The sequence below is a fragment of the Aptenodytes forsteri genome, unplaced genomic scaffold (assembly GCF_000699145.1).
Source record: "Aptenodytes forsteri isolate BGI_AS27 unplaced genomic scaffold, ASM69914v1 Scaffold1, whole genome shotgun sequence".
Taxonomy (NCBI): domain Eukaryota; kingdom Metazoa; phylum Chordata; class Aves; order Sphenisciformes; family Spheniscidae; genus Aptenodytes; species Aptenodytes forsteri.
In genome coordinates, this window is record NW_008795035.1 from 1556426 (window position 1) to 1575047 (window position 18622).

Here is an 18622-nt window from a genome sequence, read left to right on the forward strand (position 1 = left end):
TCAGCCGCTCCTCATAAGACTTGTTCTCCAGACCCCTCACCAGCCTCGTTGCCCTTCTCTGGACACGCTCCAGCACCTCGACGTCCTTCTTGTAGTGAGGGGCCCAAAACTGAACACAGTATTCGAGGTGCGGCCTCACCAGTGCCGAGTACAGGGGCACGATCACTTCCCTACTCCTGCTGGCCACACTATTTCTGATACAGGCCAGGATGCCATTGGCCTTCTTGGCCGCCTGGGCACACTGCCGGCTCGTGTTCAGCTGGCTGTCGACCAACACCCCCAGGTCCTTCTCTGCTGGGCAGCTTAGTTTTGCAATGAATTTATGATCCACTGAAAACTTTTTTCCTACATTGTTGTTTAAAACAAACAAACCCTAAGTACTAGTGCTCTAGGTACTGTCAATGTTTTTAAGCAAAAAAAAAAAAAAGTCTGAAAAGTGATGTCATGACTGTAAAGTCTGATGCAGCTGTAGCATTGTTTATCAGCATTCCTGGTTTGCCTCTGATGAATTGGTAGTACAGAAAGTGGAAGACAGCAATAAGAGCTCATAGCATTTTACGTTATCAAAACATTATAGCACAGTAGTTGATATTTATAACACCTATGTAGGGCAGGAATGTGAATAGTTTTCCTGTCATGATTACCTCTTTTTACAGAGGTAAAAACAGAGATGAAGCTGACTTGCTTCACGTGGCAAATCCTGTGACAGTCGTCCTCTACACTACATTGTCTTTCAAAAGCTTTTAGATAATGAATGCTGAGTATGGATTGATGGATATTGCTAATAAAAAGGTTGTGATTCTTTATTGATTACACATGGTAAACATTTTACTACTCTTTTTTTCATGGCATAACTCATAAGCCTCCAGAAGATCCAATGTAAGAAGAAAGCAACCATCCACTGGAGCTAATAAAATGATAGGCTGTGGTTTAGCATTATGTTTAATACTGTGTATAGTCGAAGTCTATGAGTAATCCCATTAATTGGAGTGGAATTACTCCTACTCTTATAACGCTGCATTTGCTTAATTAACTTGCTGAATTGGAGCCATAATCTTCAAGCATTACTCCCCTTTTAAGGAGAAACTTAAGAACATAGTAAACTAAAACTTGGCTTAATCCTGCATTGCAGTCAGTCTAGGTTCCTGTATGTAATCCTAATATTAAATGGAATAGTAAGAGAGATGGTAAACATTTTTTTAGGATTGAGCCACAGTGCTTAATCTTCCTTTCCACGAAGAAAATGAGAGAATTCACATAGACTTCAATAGTAGCGCCTTTTTAAAGAAACAAAAGATTAGAAAAAGGTCTGTGAACCGCAGGAGGTAAAAGGTTTATGTTAGGATAATTTTTGAAAATAATAACAACTTCGATTCTACTTTAGAAGAAAAAGTAGCAAAGAGGTTGTAAAAATATGAAAAAGCTCTTCATGTTATTAAGGATAGAAAATAAGGATTTACTTGCTAATTATAAACGTTTCTTCACCGCTGATCCAAACTCTGACAAATTCTCCATATGTCTTATTGTAGTAGTTGCAGGCGTTACCTACTCCCATCCAGAGAAATCTCCCATGTGAAATGAGGGGACCGATTCCCATACAGTATCCTGGCCCTAAGAAAAATAGGGTAAGAAAAGTGTGGTCTCAGCAGTGCTCACTGACAAGAACATACCCTTTTGAAATGAGCTTTTTAACAGATGACAGTCAAGGTCTGTTGGGCCCTTCACATCTACGATCCCATTCTGAAATTCTGTCTTAGAGAAACTTGCATCTACGTTGTTGAAGCCTCACTTAATATCTGTGGAAGCCCATAGTCCTTTCAATGTACGTACAACTAGTGACATTCATTACCTCTTTGTACAACTTCAAACTGCTGCTTTGAGATTGCTTACATTTGGAGGGACAGTGGCTAGATATCAGAAAGAAGGAATGATCTAGAGAAAATGCATATGGCTTATTAATTTGTGATTTTAACAAATCCTTTGAGTGATTTTTTGTGTTGAAGTGTCATAGTAACATCTACAAAAGTCAATATTCCTTTGATGTAATTAAATGTAATTAATTACGCTTCTCTTAAAGTCATTAATACTAGAGTGAGAAAACATATTTAAAGGAAAAAGTATTTTTACTGCTGTCAACTTATGAAAACATGATTAAGTAGGAGCTAAGAATGGATTAATAAGCATTTAGTCAACAAAGTTCTCAACTAAATCCTTCCACTGTAACTCAGCACCAAATTTCCCTCTTAGAACAAAAAAGAGAAAGTGGCGAGAGCAGGAGAGAATTTGCCTTTAATTACTTTTTAAAGGATGTTTCCTTCTTCAGGGAAAGCTTAATTTGCCCCTTTTGTCTGTAAAACATAAATCTAACCCCATAAAACAAAACAAATCGAGTACTTACAAAACTTTTGTACACTGTTTAAAAATGTAGAAGTTGCTTACGGCTCCACCGTTTACTAATAGGAATCACAAGAACCCAGATTATTTAAATACCTGTAAACTTAAAGCATATTAATTTAGTTCTGTCTTCTTGTTGATCCGTTCAAGCATTCAGATAGAATGCATAACCTTCTGCGAATACTTTTCCCTGTTCCCTAACTTTGGAAGAGTTTTAGCATATTGAAGGATGTTTGGTAAGGATCTCTTCTCAGAATTTCATTCAGGTGCCACTGAATTGGTTTAGGATTATTCCTGTCAAACACCTTCGTGAGATGTGTACGCTGTTCTCATTCATGCGGTAGGTCATTGCATTGCATCTAATGAAAAATAGGCTGAATCAGTAATGTCTACCATAAGCCCCCAAAACATTACAGAAGGGGCCTCTGAAAGGGGAACCGTTTGATGTTCTCTTCTGGAGGGTCTTCAGTGCCAAACATGGAGAGAAAAATTGATAATTACTAAAATCTGAATAATTTCCTAGGTAATAGTTTGTTTCTAGTAAAGACAATTTAGAAAGCTTTAAACTTAAAATACGTAAAAAGTAGTTTATAATGCACATGAAAATATGAACTTCTAGAGTTTGTAAAATGGTATTATATCTTTCTAACATATACGTAATAAAGCAGAAAACTAAATGTTGTATATTTATACAGCCAAGCCAGGGTTATTATGGAAGTTCTGAGGTTAAATAAAGCCTGCTTTCTTTTATCAGTTATTTTAAAAAGCTGTATTATTTAAACTGAGTCTTAGTAAATTTTGTTGGCATACAATCATTATTCAGCATTACTTTCTCACTTAAATTTGAGAAACAAACAAAAAACATACTCTGACAGCTTTTAGGTGATACTATAGCTAAGTTAATTTACCTGGTATTGATGAAGTTTCTTCATGATTCCATATTAGAAACAGAAAGCACATGAGAATGAGTATGGGCACTGTGGCCACTGGCATCGTCTCTGGTACTAGGCTGGTGATGTTGTAGTGCATTGGATTCAGCGTTTCCAGTACCATCTTTTCCGAGAGATTCTGCTTTGCTTGAGAGAGAGAGAGAAAGGGGAAAGAAGGAGAGTTTTTCAAAGCTCAGCGATCTATTCAGCTTTAGTCGGTACCTCTCAACCCCTTTGTAGGTCTTGTAAATGAGCAAATTAGCTCTTGAGGTAGCTTTATTTTATAATGAGAGTGACTGCCTGGACTGCTTGCCAGGACAAGCTACATCACAAGTCGAAACAGACATGCAGCAGACACTCTTTTTTTCTTGGAAATAACAAAGCTTTTCTGACCTTGATATTGAAGCATAGTTTTGGATACTTTGGCTGACAGACCTCTTATCTCTGATACTGACTTGGCTGCCAAGACTGAGGTTTACTCCTTGCAAATTTCTAACCAAAACACAAGAAGTGATACTTTCAGCACATGTGGAAGCACTGAATGAGTTCACTCGCGAGCTTTTATCTCTGTTACTTAGCCTTTTTCCTTCCTGCATGCCCGTAATGCCAGAGTCCTTGAATTTCCAGAATAACTACTTTAGTTTTTCATGATGCAGATAGAGTGTACCCCAGGTTTTTGTCTGAAACAATGTATTATGTTTTTTTTATTGTCAACCTTTGAGTGTAGTATAATACATTGCATTTCTTTATGGTTCTCTTGCTAAATACTTTGAAAAATATAGTGTATGCCATACTGATAGGATCATGGATTGTCTGGTACCGTATTTTTCCTCAGGCAGTAACCAGCACTTGGCACAGGAAAGAAAAACCAAGCAAATGGACAGGTCTGTTATGCATAGGGGGAGTAGAAGGATTCCTTCGAAGTGGTTTTGCATGTTCTTGATTTTAAGTCATAAAATATGAGAGGTGATTGTACCTGAGAAGGAAGATGTTATTCTGTGAATGAGAACTCATATAACCACAGAAAGACACTGCTTGCATCTGCACAGTAATTTATTAATAAAACACCTTCTTAATTCTGCTCTGACAATAATTAAGAATAGATTTGCTTTGTTCCTTCCTGTGACGGTATTTCAGAATTGAAGGATGTATCTACTTAACAGGAAGACTTTTTGTTACTGTTTGATTTCAGCAAGTCCTTTCTTGTTTATCTTGTGCTTTGGTCTCACGTTGCAGAAGAAAGTACAGCTTACTTTGTAGTACCTGTCAGTGCTATGATTATGTTAAACTAAGCCAAGAATGTCATAGATGCTTTCTAGATAGTAAGAAGGTCGGTATTCATGGTCGAAGTAGAAAATGCATAGAGTACAGGCAAAATCCTGGGGAAGGGAGCAAGCAGTGGCTCAAAACCTTGCAGGTGCATGCAATGCTCCAGTATTTTGGGGAATTGCTACGCAAGGCTTCTGGTATTGCTGAGATCCAAAATGACCGTGACAAAATTCGCCAGGTGACCTTTTAGAAACATGCGTGCTATTCCAACAGCTAGCAGCACACCTCTTACGAGAGCGTCCGTGTGCGTATTGCATCTTGTACACGGTCAACTGTTGTACTGTCTTGCATGTTGTGAAAAATGTTTTTGTAATCACAAGCATTTTTTAATCATGTGATGGTATTTATTAGTTTCACTAGTGTACTGTTGCATGCTAATGATGTTTGTTCAGTACAAGTAAAAATGCTAGCTTTAAATTTCCTTGAGTACTATTTGTTACGACAATAAAAGCATGCCTGCACGTATATACAAATACCTTTATTAGTTTCAGTCCCTTTCGCTATGTGAGCGTACAGCATTATAGAAGGAAATAACTACACTTAGGGCATATAGTTTCACTTTTTTGTTGCTTTCTCTCTGGATATGGATTAACTTCATCTTTGTACTCCGTTGCTACAGATAGGCTCTGATGTTCGTTGTTTTATGTTGGTTTTTTTTTAATCTCCAAAACATTCTGGCATGTCTGTACAGTAGTTTCTCTGCCTCATTCCCTATGACGAGAAGTATGTAGGTGGTTATGCATTTGGGTGCTATGAAATAAACACACCTATATGTACAAACGTGTATCTATCAGTATTATCTCTGTAGGTTAAGCCGTGCTAGAGTTCAAGGTGCTCGTATCTCTGCACGGTGCACTTTGCAAGCATGAGTCTCCCCTTTTTATTTTCTAAAAAATCAACCCTGAGTTTTGATCTTGCTCAGTTCTTAGTTATTCACAGCTAAAGCTTATCTTTGTCTTGACAGAGGAATGGAGGCAGGTTTCTATCTTTTCAAAATATACAGATTGTAATGGATTGGGTTTTAGGTTCTAGACTATGCCAACTTCATAATTTTATAATTTATTAGTAAAAGAATAAAATCTCTTTTGCTGTGCCATGATATCCAATACATCAGTGTGCACCTTGCTTTTAGATTTCTAATTTTTATATCCTGGATCATGCTCTTGTGTAGATAAAAGGTACTAAAGGCACTATATTAAATTTGAATCCTTTTTATACTCTTGAACTGATCTGAAGTAGTCTGTCTTTTAGTCAAAGTGGCTCCTCAAGCTCTTAAAACAAGCAACGGACATTTCTTGTATTGAGAAGTTCTTTGCCTCATTTCGATGAGTATGATCCAAGCAGACTTTCAGGGTTTGCATTTCTATTGCTTTTTTCATTGCAAGAGCCAATTAGACCATGAAAATTTCACCTTAAAAATATTTCAGCTGAACTGCTTGTCCTGCTTTTACCTATTGTATTTTTTTAAGAATTGTCCATGGGGTAAATCACTCCTAATAAAACCTCAGCCGAGTAAATTTTGATAGCAAGTAGTCACTGAATAGACTGAAGAAGTTTAGAAATGGAACAAAGCCAGAGTACCCCTTGTGCATGAAAGAACCTTTCACTATTCTTGCTCATTTTGTCTTGAAATCTTCTAGAGGTAATTTTCCTTTCCTTGCAGCTGGTTGAGGTATGTGTCTGATCAGAGGGATTTGTTGGTTCTGACTGTTACTTATATGGTGGAGCAGGGACGGGGATGGGGCAAAAAAGCTTTTAAAATCAAAAAGTGGGAGGGAAGAGACTTATTATAAGGAAGTGCTTTTGTGACAAAGTAGATGGATGTGCACAGGCTGCCTGACCTGACAGTAATTGTGGATCTTAACAGCTGGGAAGGCGTCTGCCAGCAGAGGGCCCTTTAGATTGCTGATCTTTAAGTCTTGACTATAAACTCTGAGAAAATTCTAGGTTCTGCTAAACGTTTTCTTGCAAAAGGTGACACGATGAATGATGACAGGGTCCACAGTAAAGAAGAAAGTCCATATATCTAAAGGACAACTGTCTTGACCCCTTTTCTTCCAGTTGGAGCTTTGTACTTAATGACTGTGTCAGTAAAAGAGCAAATTATGTATCATGCTATAGAACTGGAGCTGAAAATTTCTGATAATTTTGAGAAGGAGCTCATAAAACTGCCTGAAAACTCTTGAAGAACCTTTCTTGAGTGCTGGAATTCCTTCCTCTGTAGTGGTTCATCTGTCAGGAGGAACATGGGGAAAAAAAATCTGCTAGTTGTTACAAATCCCCAAAGGTTAGTGACCAATATTAGCAGCACCTGAAGCAACTGATACAGGTTTAACTAAACAGTTTGGAAAAATAAAATTTTAAATAGACTGATTTCACACAAAAGTAAATCTATTGGCTTATATAAGCCCAGTAAGTCTTTATTTTTCCGGATAAAATTATGTAGGCTTCCTCTCTTTCTAGAAGCTGATTCTACATATTGCCTGTTTTCACTCAATTAAGATTGACAGTTTTGTGCAGACTGTAACGGTTCAGCCTTCTTCATGTAAGTATGCAGATAGCTTTTGTTGTGCATTTCACAACTGGAAGGCTAATATCTAGCTAGGCAAGTAGTGGTTTTCTTGTATTTGTTCTGTGGATGCTGCCTGAACGTGCAGCAGTCCAGGAGGACAGCGGCTCATGGTGCCTGCGCTGCTGTTTTAGTTTGTATCAGGGGTACACTTTGGTAGCAAACCTTCAGATGATTCCTATTCCCGTGCTTCGGTACGTATCACAGAGCAATCTCAGAGCGTGCAAACTGGGGTCTTTTTGGGTGGAAATAAATCAGGTAACGTACTCCAAAGCTGTGTCTCATGCACACCAGCTTTTAATGGGGATTCAAATGACAAAACCAGTTTAGATCTATAGTGAAGTGAACTCCCATGAAACGTGTATAGTGTAGGGAATGGATCATCACCAACAGTTTTGTTTTATGGATCTGCTCCCATTGTACCACAGTGTTTGCCCATGTTGATATAGCCTAAAAGGAACACAGAACCTCTTGACAAATAACATAGTTGGTTTTAATTAGTTTTAGGCATGCAACTATCTTGCTGCATTGGGATTATAGCACTTAACATAGGATGAGAACTGTCTCTGACTCTTAACTGCATGTCAGATCTCTTTAACAGAGCTTGTACTGAACGAGTTCCATACAATTATTTTAACATTGCCTTCAAACTGTGGATTTTATTGCAAAGTCGGAAATTATTTTCCCAGCTATTGAATAAGAAGTCATATGTGGGACTACTGTAAAATTAGTTGCATTTGCGTGGAACCTATTGTAAGAACCACTAAAAAGAATCTACTTTTTTGTTACATGGTTACATTCCTTTTAAAGAATTAATTAATTTGAAGTGGATAATTATCACCAGGAGTACAGCATGTGTCACATAAGCCTTGATAGGGATTTTCTTGTTCCCTTGAAAGTCTGTGGGGTTTAAAGTTGAGAACACATCAAAAGACTTTTTTAAACTTGAGAGTGCATACCATTCCTTGTAAACTGAGCTGTACAATTACTCTGTAAGCATCGGATTGCATGTTTAGCGTCACCCTGGAAATTGCTCCCTGATATTCTGTGGTCTCTTCTAATGCTGTAATGCTCTCAGGATGCAATGGGGATGTCACGGAGAGATTTCCAGCACAATTTATTGGTCAGCTGATATTGTGTTACTCTTGCTGCGACAGTCTTTGTCTTTGATTATAATATTTTTTTTCTTATTCATTTTTCACTTGCTCTGAATCTGTGCTTTAGTGATCTGATCCTTTGCTCCAGGTGACATCCGTCTTATTATAGATGGTTTCATTTGCAATTACAATGTGCAGAGCAGCTTTTTTAAAGTCAGGTGTTTATATTACTCTGCTTTTGAAAGCAGGCTGGCTTGTTTAGGTCTGTTTCCTACTTTTAATTCAAACCTCTGCAACTCAAAAGAAAGATAATTATGGTAAAATGTGACCATTAGGGAATGAATACACTGCATATGGTTACCTTTTTCAGTCATTTCCAGAGTTTGAGTCAGTGGGCTAGAATTTGTGTAGTCGTAGAGGTCTATCACATCTAATTACTATGGAAATGTATTCTAGCAATGTTGAATGATTATTACAGCCTTGTAGACTAATCCTGTACCACTCACTTACTATGAAATCTAATCTAAATGGCACTGGTAAATTTATATCTGTTGTTTAGGTTAGAGGAGGAAGAAGAGGGAAGGAAGAGGTGACAGCTTTCAGCAGAAGCTTGGAAGTGGGAATTTAATAATGATCATCCTGGCAATCTAAAGGGGCTCTTGACAAATAAGGAGGAGGTGGGAGCCCAACATTGTGTCAGAGGGCAAGTGAGACAGAAATGCAGAATGTATTCTTTCAACACCACAAAATCACGGATATGTTTGTACTGTGAGATAAGAAAGATCGTTGCATTTGATGCCTCTGCTATTATTTGGAATTGTGGTTTTCTTAATTTTAGTGAGCCTTCTTATGACAGTGTTACCTTGTTTCACAGCTGAATAGGATCTATCCCTAGAGCATGTTTCTCTGAGTTTTTAAGCTCTGTCAGCTGCCTTCAGTATCACTTCTAAAATGCTACTGCATCTTTGTTGTATGTTAGTGGTGGCCACCAGTGGCTCATACACAACTGTAAACAATACTTGGCTTTTCTTATCTGCCTCAGTGGCCACAGAACTCTATTTCTTGTCACCCCTCCTACTTGAAGTTTGCAAGGTGCAGAGAAGGTTTGAGTTGCAGTACTGTTGTAAATGCTGACATTCCTGTTGTTTGGAGTCTGTCTGGTCAATTAGTTTACTGAGCACCAGCTAGTACTAGCATGTGTCTGGGACTTAACTGGTCAATGCAGATCGAACCCATTCACAGGGAAACAAATGTGTTAAAAATATCTTCTATGAATGTAGGACTCTATTTGAATATTACTATTTGGATAACTAGTAAAGGCAATGCCTCTTTTCTGTGCCTTTACATGGTGGCTGAAACCTTCATTTTGTGAACTTACCGTCTTTGTGCCTGTCATTCCAGGTCATCTACTGAGATATCTTTTGGGTTAAATCAGAAGTTGTCACGTATCAAACAGGGAGTCATTTACACACACATTTAGGTATCATGGAGGAGCCATCTGAAGCCGCTGTAATTTCTGCAAGGTGGTAGTTGAATAGGAATCCTACAGGCTGCTCTTCTCCTTGTGATTTATGTAAATGATTTTTCTGGTACAATAGAGCTCTAAGTCCCGCCTTTAAACATTCCAAAGGAGTTAATGGATCCTTTTAGTGATCCTTAATGCCAAAGATCTGACGTTGCTGACGTATAACCAAGTACTGACCAAGATGATAAATTATTGCTGAAATGGCTAAATGAGCTTTTTATGTTGTTATTGACCATGGACCTTAGTGAGCTTCCAAAATAAAGTATTTATAATATACTGTCAGGTTGGTTTGGATGTTGTCTTTGGGACTAGCCAGTGAAGGTTCTGATATTCTGAAGGTCTTGATTTGACTGTATCCTTCTAGAAATTGCTAGTTACTTTAGATGTCTGAATTGATCTTCAGAGGGTGAATAGTCACATCCTGAAAAATCATTTTCCACTAGTGTTAAGCCTTCAAAATAACTAGCCAGTCGTAAAACCACGATTGCCTGTAGTGAGCAAGACTTGGAGTGATAACCTGCTCTATGTAACTAAAAATTTGGTAGTCATCTCTCTCCTTTCTGGCCAGTATCCATACTGTTTTCTTGTAGCTATTTAAAAAACATGGATGTCTGAGGCAAGGTACACTACGTGCTTCCCAAATGACTGCACAATAAGGGTTTCTGCTTTCTGAACAATCTGTAATTATATGGTGATTTTTATTTCAGAAGAGGAACGATCTGAAATTAGTATTTGGACTATGTCCCCTTCTGCGGTTTTAATTGCAGTCTGATGTATGATTTGGAAAAATAACTTGCTAGTTTTAGTACCTTTCACAAAAGGTCTCATTGTTGCTTAGGAACCAACATAATGTCCATGAAAAGTACTATCCACATTAGATGGTAAAAGGTTTTCATCTGAAACATACATCTCCTGAAGCAGAATAGGTATGTCAGTGCTTGTAAGGCATCAAAAAGAGCTATGGAGATACGCAAACTTCTGCAGTACTGGTAAGAATATATTTTACTGCCTGTCTACCTCAAAGTTTCCTTAGAACACCATAAGCTCTAATTAACTCAAAACTAACCAGAAAATGAGTTCTGCATAGACAACTGAAATTTCTCTGTAACATGCTTTTTATCAGACTTCCTCGTTATGACTGTGGCAAAGCAGACCTATATGAGGAGGGTTTTTTGTATGTAGCTACCATCGGTTTGCTATTACTACTGGGTGGGTGGTTTTGTTTCTAATTTGGCAGACAGAAGGCAGCACGCTCTGCCATAATTACGTCTCTGCTGTAGTACTTTTATTGCTAGCAAATACTTTGACCAACTTAAGCAAAAAGTTAGTTGACACAGAAGGGACCACTCTAAGAAATGTAAATAAAACTTTTTTTCCTGGCTGTAAATACCAAGTATTCTATCAAAGTAGGTAAATTAATCCTGAAGAAAATTTATCTGGGTATTTGAAAAAAACAAGACTAAGGAAGAATGCATGACTATTCTCAAACCATTCTTCCTGCAAATGACTTTATTAATCAGAAATAATTATTAACTAAGATGTAGTAGCTTAAAGAAAGATAGCACTTTTCCATAGCAAGCACCAACTGAGAGAGATCAAGCTGTGATAGAATAAACAAATTCTCTGGGTCAGTTCCAGACTTGTTCTACCTAATGACCCTTTTTTAACCTCACTCATAATCCATTTTTTTCTCTGCTGTGACAGTTATGCTTGGAAACATTCTTTTGTCCAAATTCACTCACTTTCCAACTAATTCTACATTGCTACACGTCATCAACAGTTGGCAGTGTCTATTCCATGCTATTCTACCTTAACTCTGTCGTGGTACACATCTTTGCATGAAATGTAGTGAATGGAACAAAAATCCACTTTAGAGTAGATAGAATGAAATCAGAAACCACAGAAACACTGAACAGGTTTGGTTTCTTAATCAGTGGAGCCTGTACCTATAAAACCTAAAAAGTTTTAGTATTTCTTGATGTAATATGAACAGTTTGAAAGGTTGAACTAAGGGAGCACTTTCTAAGGATGACTATTCAGCAAGAACATTGTGCCTTTTTTTTTTTAAAGAAACTTTGTAGAATACTTACAAAATAAATAACACATTATTGTTATTTTAATACCAAGGATTTGGTTTAAGACCTGCAGATTTTCTACTAAAAAAATAAACCTCTATTTAGATAGTGACAACATATAATTTACACAAAGTTAATTACAGTAACTCAGATCAAAGCAGCTCCAGAAAGCATACTTCCCACTCAAAAACAAAATAAAAAACATTTCTGTAATGTCCTATTCACCCTGTTTGAAGAAAAATGCTAGAATATGAATTAAAAATTTACCTGCGTCCTCTTGTTACTTCTTGATTTTTACCGGTGAAGAGTGCTATCTTTGTTACTGATGTGCTCCTTTTAAAGATCTGAATAGGTTTTCTGGTGATCACTCTGTGGCATCTTTTATGCAGGTGCTTATTGTTGCTAAGAGATCAGTTGCTTAGAGATGGAAGTTTGTTTTTTGTAATAGATCAGGGGCCATTGCTATTGAAAAGAAAATTTTGTAATTTTATCTCTACAGCGCAATGTATCTGCTGCAAAATAGCCAATGATAGAGATACACATGCCTAAAGCTGATTAGAATTGTAACTGGAGAGTAAAACAGGAAAGCAAACAAAGTTTATAATTCTGTTTGGCTCTGAATATCAAGGAAAGAGATTTGTCATTTAACTGGAGGTGCAGCTAGCAGAAATTATATCAATTCTTAGCATATCTAAATGTATTTTTAATTTCCAACAGAAAGGAAGAAAAGTCCAAAAGTTTTATTCTAAAATTGGGATGCACAAAGTTGTCTAAGCTTTTGTAAGATACAATCCTGCACTGACATTGGAAAGGTCTTACTGACCATCCTATATATTTTTGTATATACTGTTTCCTTTATATTCCCAGTTGGTTTGATAACTCTTCAGAATTACTACACAAACTAAAGGCTGGTTCCTCTACTTTGTGATGCTTCTCTTTTTTGCTCTAGCTTTGGGCAACTTGAACAAACTTAACTTACGAAAATCCAAGTGTTTCAAGAACTGCATTAAGCAATTACAGGAGACGTTAAAATAATGACCAAAGATCTATAGGAAAAGGTGATGATGTTATTGAAAGATGAGACTAACACAGAAGTACGAATAAGGTACTCGTGCCTGTTACTTACTGTTTTGAAACACCAACAGAAGTCTGAATTTTCTCAATTTCTGCTATGGGAAATCCTTAGCTGACTCAGCTGCCTCTTCTATAAATTTACCCTTATGAGTCCAAATAGACTGTTTTGTGAAATAGGTCAAAATCATCTTTTTTGGCTTAGTGCTCTCAAGTTTAGAAAATCCAGTCACTCGAGTCTGTTTTCAGCAAGGCCGTGTTATGTCCTCTGGCAGTAACACACTATGCATCCTTGTCTTTCACTGTCGGGCCACAAATGTAAAAGATTCCTGTAAAATGTTTTCATTCTTCTTTTTCTGAATTCACTCAAGGCTTTAGCATTAGCATTTAAAAGGAATAAATAAAACAAATTAGAACACTTTTAATAAGAAAACCCATCTAATGGGTAAAAGGGTCTTATATCTAAAGGACTATGATCTCACTTGGAACAAAAGGTATTTAAGAGTTACATACAATAGTTCTAGTGATGGAATATTTTTAACTCGGGGAAGGATGGAAGAGGCCTAGAATTTTATTGAATGTGAAATCTCTTTTGAGAAGCCTTTCTTTAAAGTAAGTAAGTAAATAAATAAATAATGCAGACAGTTTGGGGAGAATAAGGACTGAATTCATGCGGAACTGCTTCCGGCATTACTGCAACCTCATTGAAGATACACAGCTTACACAACCAGAAGCCAACGTAATTTCAATCTGAGAACTGAACTCTTGTTCTTTTTCCATGTGCACACACTCTTCCGTATCTATTTGTTACGCAGAGACTTGTTTAGAGTACAAGCAGAAATGGCAGAACTTTAGCGAACAATTCTGGCTGGTTTTGGTCCATTTCTTGGTTTATTTCTTATAGATTGTTAATGTGGACAAACGAATATGAATGAGCAGTTCTGAAGTAGATGGGTGATTGTTCCATGGATACCAAATTTAGAAGGCTGTATGTAGCAGTATAAGGAAGTTACCATAGAAAGTTTCCAGCTCTTTCCCACGATTGGAAACTGGTTTACTGCATTTAGTGTTGCTTTGGTTTCAGCTGCTGAGGAGAATAACAGCTTGTGTTGAACTTTGCTTGCTAGTTTTCTCATGTTTTCTTTGAGTTCCCCGCATATTTTTATCAAAAGTCAAGCTCTGTATTTGTTGCCACTGCAAACACGTCGTTGCTTTTGTGTTCTGTCTAGGATATAAGGGGAAGTTATGGTACCTCAAATGCTTGTGTGGCTGCAACTGTCACTCACTGACTTTGGAGATGGTATATTGTTTTATAGGTGTTGGGTCAGGCTGTAGTATTAGAGAGTAACACGGCTATTGGAAAAAGAGCTCTGGGAGGCATTACTTTCATTATTGCTGAATTGCAATTAAAACAAATATTAGCTTAATTTGGAAGCACCTATATCCTTAGATAGTCTTTATTATACATGCAAATGGTAAGAATAAACTACGTAACTACTCATATTATTTTTAAAAGCCTCAGAATGAGGAGTTTGGTAAAATAAGAAGTTAATATAGGGAATGCGAAACCAATACAATTTCTTTCTTTGTCAGCATGTGTTGCTTGAAGTTTAGGGGAGTCTGAGAATGATCTGGCCAGTTTCCCACACAAACACCTTGTAACACCTTGCTCCATGATCATTTATTTAATCAAAAGTACCAATTTCTAAAAATGAAAAATCTGGTGAAGTTTTTGTTTGGGGCTTCTTCTTCTGTCAGTACTATGTGTCTGCTTACTGATATGAAGAATTTGTGCATGACTTGTAATTCAGGGGCAAGAAGCCAGTTGAATCAGTCATGAAGTCATAAAAGGGGTTAAATACTGTGACAATATTTGTTTACAGTTAAACTAGGTTTTGTCAAGACTGACTCCTGTGAGCTATATCTTTAAATCAAATATTATTTCCATATCCCAGAGAAAATGTATTTAAGTTCTTTCATGCCAAAGAATTCCCGGAACTTTGTATAATGCAATCAGAATGATTGGACTTGTTGTTGTTCACAAAGATCTATGGTTGAATACTACAAATTCTTCGCCTGAGTAGGCATTCACTGGATTAACAAAGTTCTTTTTTATAGCATTAAAAATAAGGCAGGGTTTTTTTCCTAAATATTTTACAATAGACTTTTCTGGAAAAAGGATGAGTAGGCATTCACTGGATTAACAAAGTTCTTTTTTATAGCATTAAAAATAAGGCAGGGTTTTTTTCCTAAATATTTTACAATAGACTTTTCTGGAAAAAGGATGTATAATGCAATCAGAATGATTGGACTTGTTGTTCACTACAAAGATCTATGGTTGAATACTACAAATTCTTCAGAGCCTGAGTAGGCATTCACTGGATTAACAAAGTTCTTTTTTATAGCATTAAAAATAAGGCAGGGTTTTTTTCCTAAATATTTTACAATAGACTTTTGAGGAAAAAGGATGCAAAATGTTCTTCATAGTTGAGCAGAAGGGTAGGCAACTCTGTAGGGACCCCGTGGTTTGTATGATAAAATTGATTAGAGTTCTGTTTTAGAAATAAGGGCTTGAATCTGGTCTAGTAACTATGTAGAAAGAAAATAACTTCAATTAAATCAGTGGAAATGAAATCACTAATATATAAGAATCAGTATTGTGAAACTACTAGGATGGGATCAGGCTCAGATCTTAATTCTTTTTATGTCCTGATGGTTTCACTGCACTCATTAGGGTATGAGATAAATGCTCACCTCACCCCAAAGATGGATAGTCACTGGTAAATCTGTCCCTAATAGACTCCATGTTGGTTTGGGATAAAAGGAAACGAAGGCATCTGTATGAACATAGACTGTCAGCACAAGGTCACGCTAAAGATCCATCTAGCTCGGTGCTCTGTCTCAGATATTGGCCAAAAACAGATGCCAAGTGGACAGTATAAGCATTGGGCAAATATATATACTTTCCTCTCCCTGCCCTCCCTCCACTATTTAAGGATAAAGGAATTTAAAGTGACAGCCTTAGCCCTCCCTGTATTTGCGATAATGGCTACCTGTCTTTTCTAGGAACTTCAAGAAAGACATTGTAGTAATTTAACCAGGCATTTTACTCCTACCTTTTCTCTTAACTTCCCGTATGTACTATTTTCCTGTTATCCTAAACAAGTCAGTTGTCACGTACTAAGAGAGCTGAGACTACTGCAAGTATCTGTATTCAAATACTTCCTGTGCGACTTTATAATTTAGAAGTGTGTATCAGCCATGGGAATAGCTAATGTTAAAACTGTCAGGTTCTCTCACTGGCGAGCAAAATTGTTCAACAAAACATAGACTGGCTATGTCAAAGCTTATAATTCCCTTAAAATTCTATTGGGTGAACTGCTTGCAATTTTTTTTTGTTTTAATTCTGTTTCAGTCCACTCTTAAAGTAATAAGTAAATAGTAAAGTGCAAAGTACAGCAGAATGTTTGCAGGCAATCTGCTTTTAGCCATTGTCTTCCATTTCCAGTGGAGACTTGCAGCGCTGCCTTGGTAGGTGCCTGAGTGCTGCTTCTAAGCAGCTCCTTCATTTGGCCAGCATTCACTGCACTCTGAAACCTGTTTATATCTCTTCCATCAGCGTTTTTGTGAGTTACTCTTTCATCCTTTTACAGTAACATATGTATTCATTGTCATAAATTCACCCTTTCAAAGAACTGTGTGTACATATGCAGGTGTATTTTGAGGGAGTTAGGAGCACACAATGTTGGAAATCACTCATATTTTGTGCATGAATTTTTCTTATGCAGTGTCTTGGAAGGAGCTGGCCTATTTGGCTGTTCTAACATTATACTCAGTGTAGAGATGATCTCCCTTTTTGCCTCCGCAGCAGAGTTTTCTTAATGCAAATCAGAGTTTGGCTTCTCTAGCTAATGCCATTTTAAAAAGATCACCTAAGGACTCTCATATCGTGGGACTGGCTGAAATCCATTTGTACTGCCCACAGTTTTTCTTTTATGCCTAGCTTTAGAAGATCTATATTGCTTGCAGTTCTAACACCAGGCTGATTTGGCAATTCTGTTTCTCAGATCTTCACAACTCGCTTTCTAGGGTATCTTCCAAAACTCCCAAACTTTAGAGGGTGTTGGAAAGTGTTCTATGTGGATGTTCAACATCTAGAGTGTCATGGTGGCATGTCTGGTTCAGTAAAGTACATTAGCTGTTATTCTGGATGTTGGATGCTAGGAAATGAATTTTATTTATTTATTTGGGGGGTTTTGTTTATTTTTTAGTGCTGGGTGACTGGAGTAATAATGGCAGGGAAAAAAGTGAACTTTTTATAGAAATTAATTGAGAAAATAATGACAGGTGGGTAACTGACTTGTCATTTTGTCTATCTCAACTAGACACAATGGATTTGTTGTGTGTGGTGATTGCTAGACACGTTTACACAATCTACCAATTGTAGTAAAATAAAAGTAGTCTACCTTGTAAATTAGATTAACAAAGAACGGGTTAGATGCATGCCGTAAGCCACTTGTTTCTGCTCTTTCCATGGAGGTCTTTCCATAACATCTAAGCCAAAACTGCTTTCTGCCTTTTATGTTTTTATTTTGCATTTAAACGAGTTAGAAAAAAGCCCAGATCAGCCAAAAGAAGTCAGATGATATGCATCTTTATGTGTCTTTCCTTGAAGATTAATAAATAATGGAAGAAACAATCCTTCTAGTTTTCTCTGCAGCCCCCCGGGTAATCTGCATCCGCCACGGCACGGACAGACCACCATACTGGAACAAGAATGCAATCCAGAATCTGTTCCCTTTCGCTCCCTGATCTGATGAAGTCGCTCTGTACAGTGGTGGGTTCTGTGAAGCAAACACTTCTCCATGTAAAATCATCCTAGAGTGACCATCTTTTTTCTCAGATAATGCAGCTGCCCCTGCGTCAAGCAGGAGGTTGGGCTAGATGACCTCCTGAGGTCCATTTCAGCCTTAATTTTTCTGTGATCCTATTCATCTGACATCTTCCCGGCAGCATATCTGCTTCTCTGGTCCCAGTCCAACCTGTCTCAACCTTGTAACAGCGGCTTGGAAACGGAGGGGTTTTTAGATCCCTTTTTTTTTTTGTCATCCATAATCTGGGACTCTACTTAGTCAAGAATTTTGACTACCGTCTCCTACTCCTTCCTCTTTAACTGACAAAGAGAAAATTTCTGCATAAGCTTGCTGTGACACTGCTGTGCTTAGCAGCTAAATGTTTGTGGTGGCTGCTACTCTGTTAATATATTACATGTAAAAATCAAAATGTCTGTGTGTTCAGCGCAGTGTTCTTAAGCGGGCCTTCCACGTGCTTCCACTAGCTACAGGATACTTCCTCAGAATCTCTGCTTGCTGACAACTCTTTAGAAATATTTAAAGAGTACCAAAAGAAAGAAAAGCTTTGGGAGAAGCTCATTATACCGTCAGGTACAAAACAGTCAATAAGTGCCTCTCGAAATCCTTTCTGCCTGTACTGCCTTGACACAGGTACCAGTCTTCAGATGATCGCCTTTGGGGACTTGGGGTTTGGTGTTTCTGTCTTTTGTTGTTTTTTCTTGGTTGCTTTTGTTGTTGAGGGAAAGAGCTTTATAAAATAAGTTCTACGTGGGCTTGAAC

At 37.4% G+C, this 18622-nt stretch overlaps 1 protein-coding gene across 2 annotated transcripts in view; it reads right to left on the reverse strand.

The window, feature by feature from the left end:
* Nucleotides 1-12260, reverse strand: part of LOC103896611 (aromatase) — a 26246-nt gene extending 13986 nt beyond the window's left edge. The window contains exons 1-3 of one of the 2 annotated variants that reach the window (XM_009276479.1): nt 12186-12260; nt 3303-3470; nt 1461-1611 (exon numbers count right to left, since the gene is read on the reverse strand). In XM_009276479.1, the coding sequence (XP_009274754.1) occupies nt 1461-1611; nt 3303-3447 (296 nt within the window). In that variant the 5' untranslated portion in view covers nt 3448-3470; nt 12186-12260. Of the gene's footprint in view, nt 1-1460; nt 1612-3302; nt 3555-12185 lie in introns of those variants that run through there. The other variant, XM_009276478.2, reaches the window with a different exon arrangement.
* Between the last annotated feature and the right edge of the window lie 6362 nt (nt 12261-18622).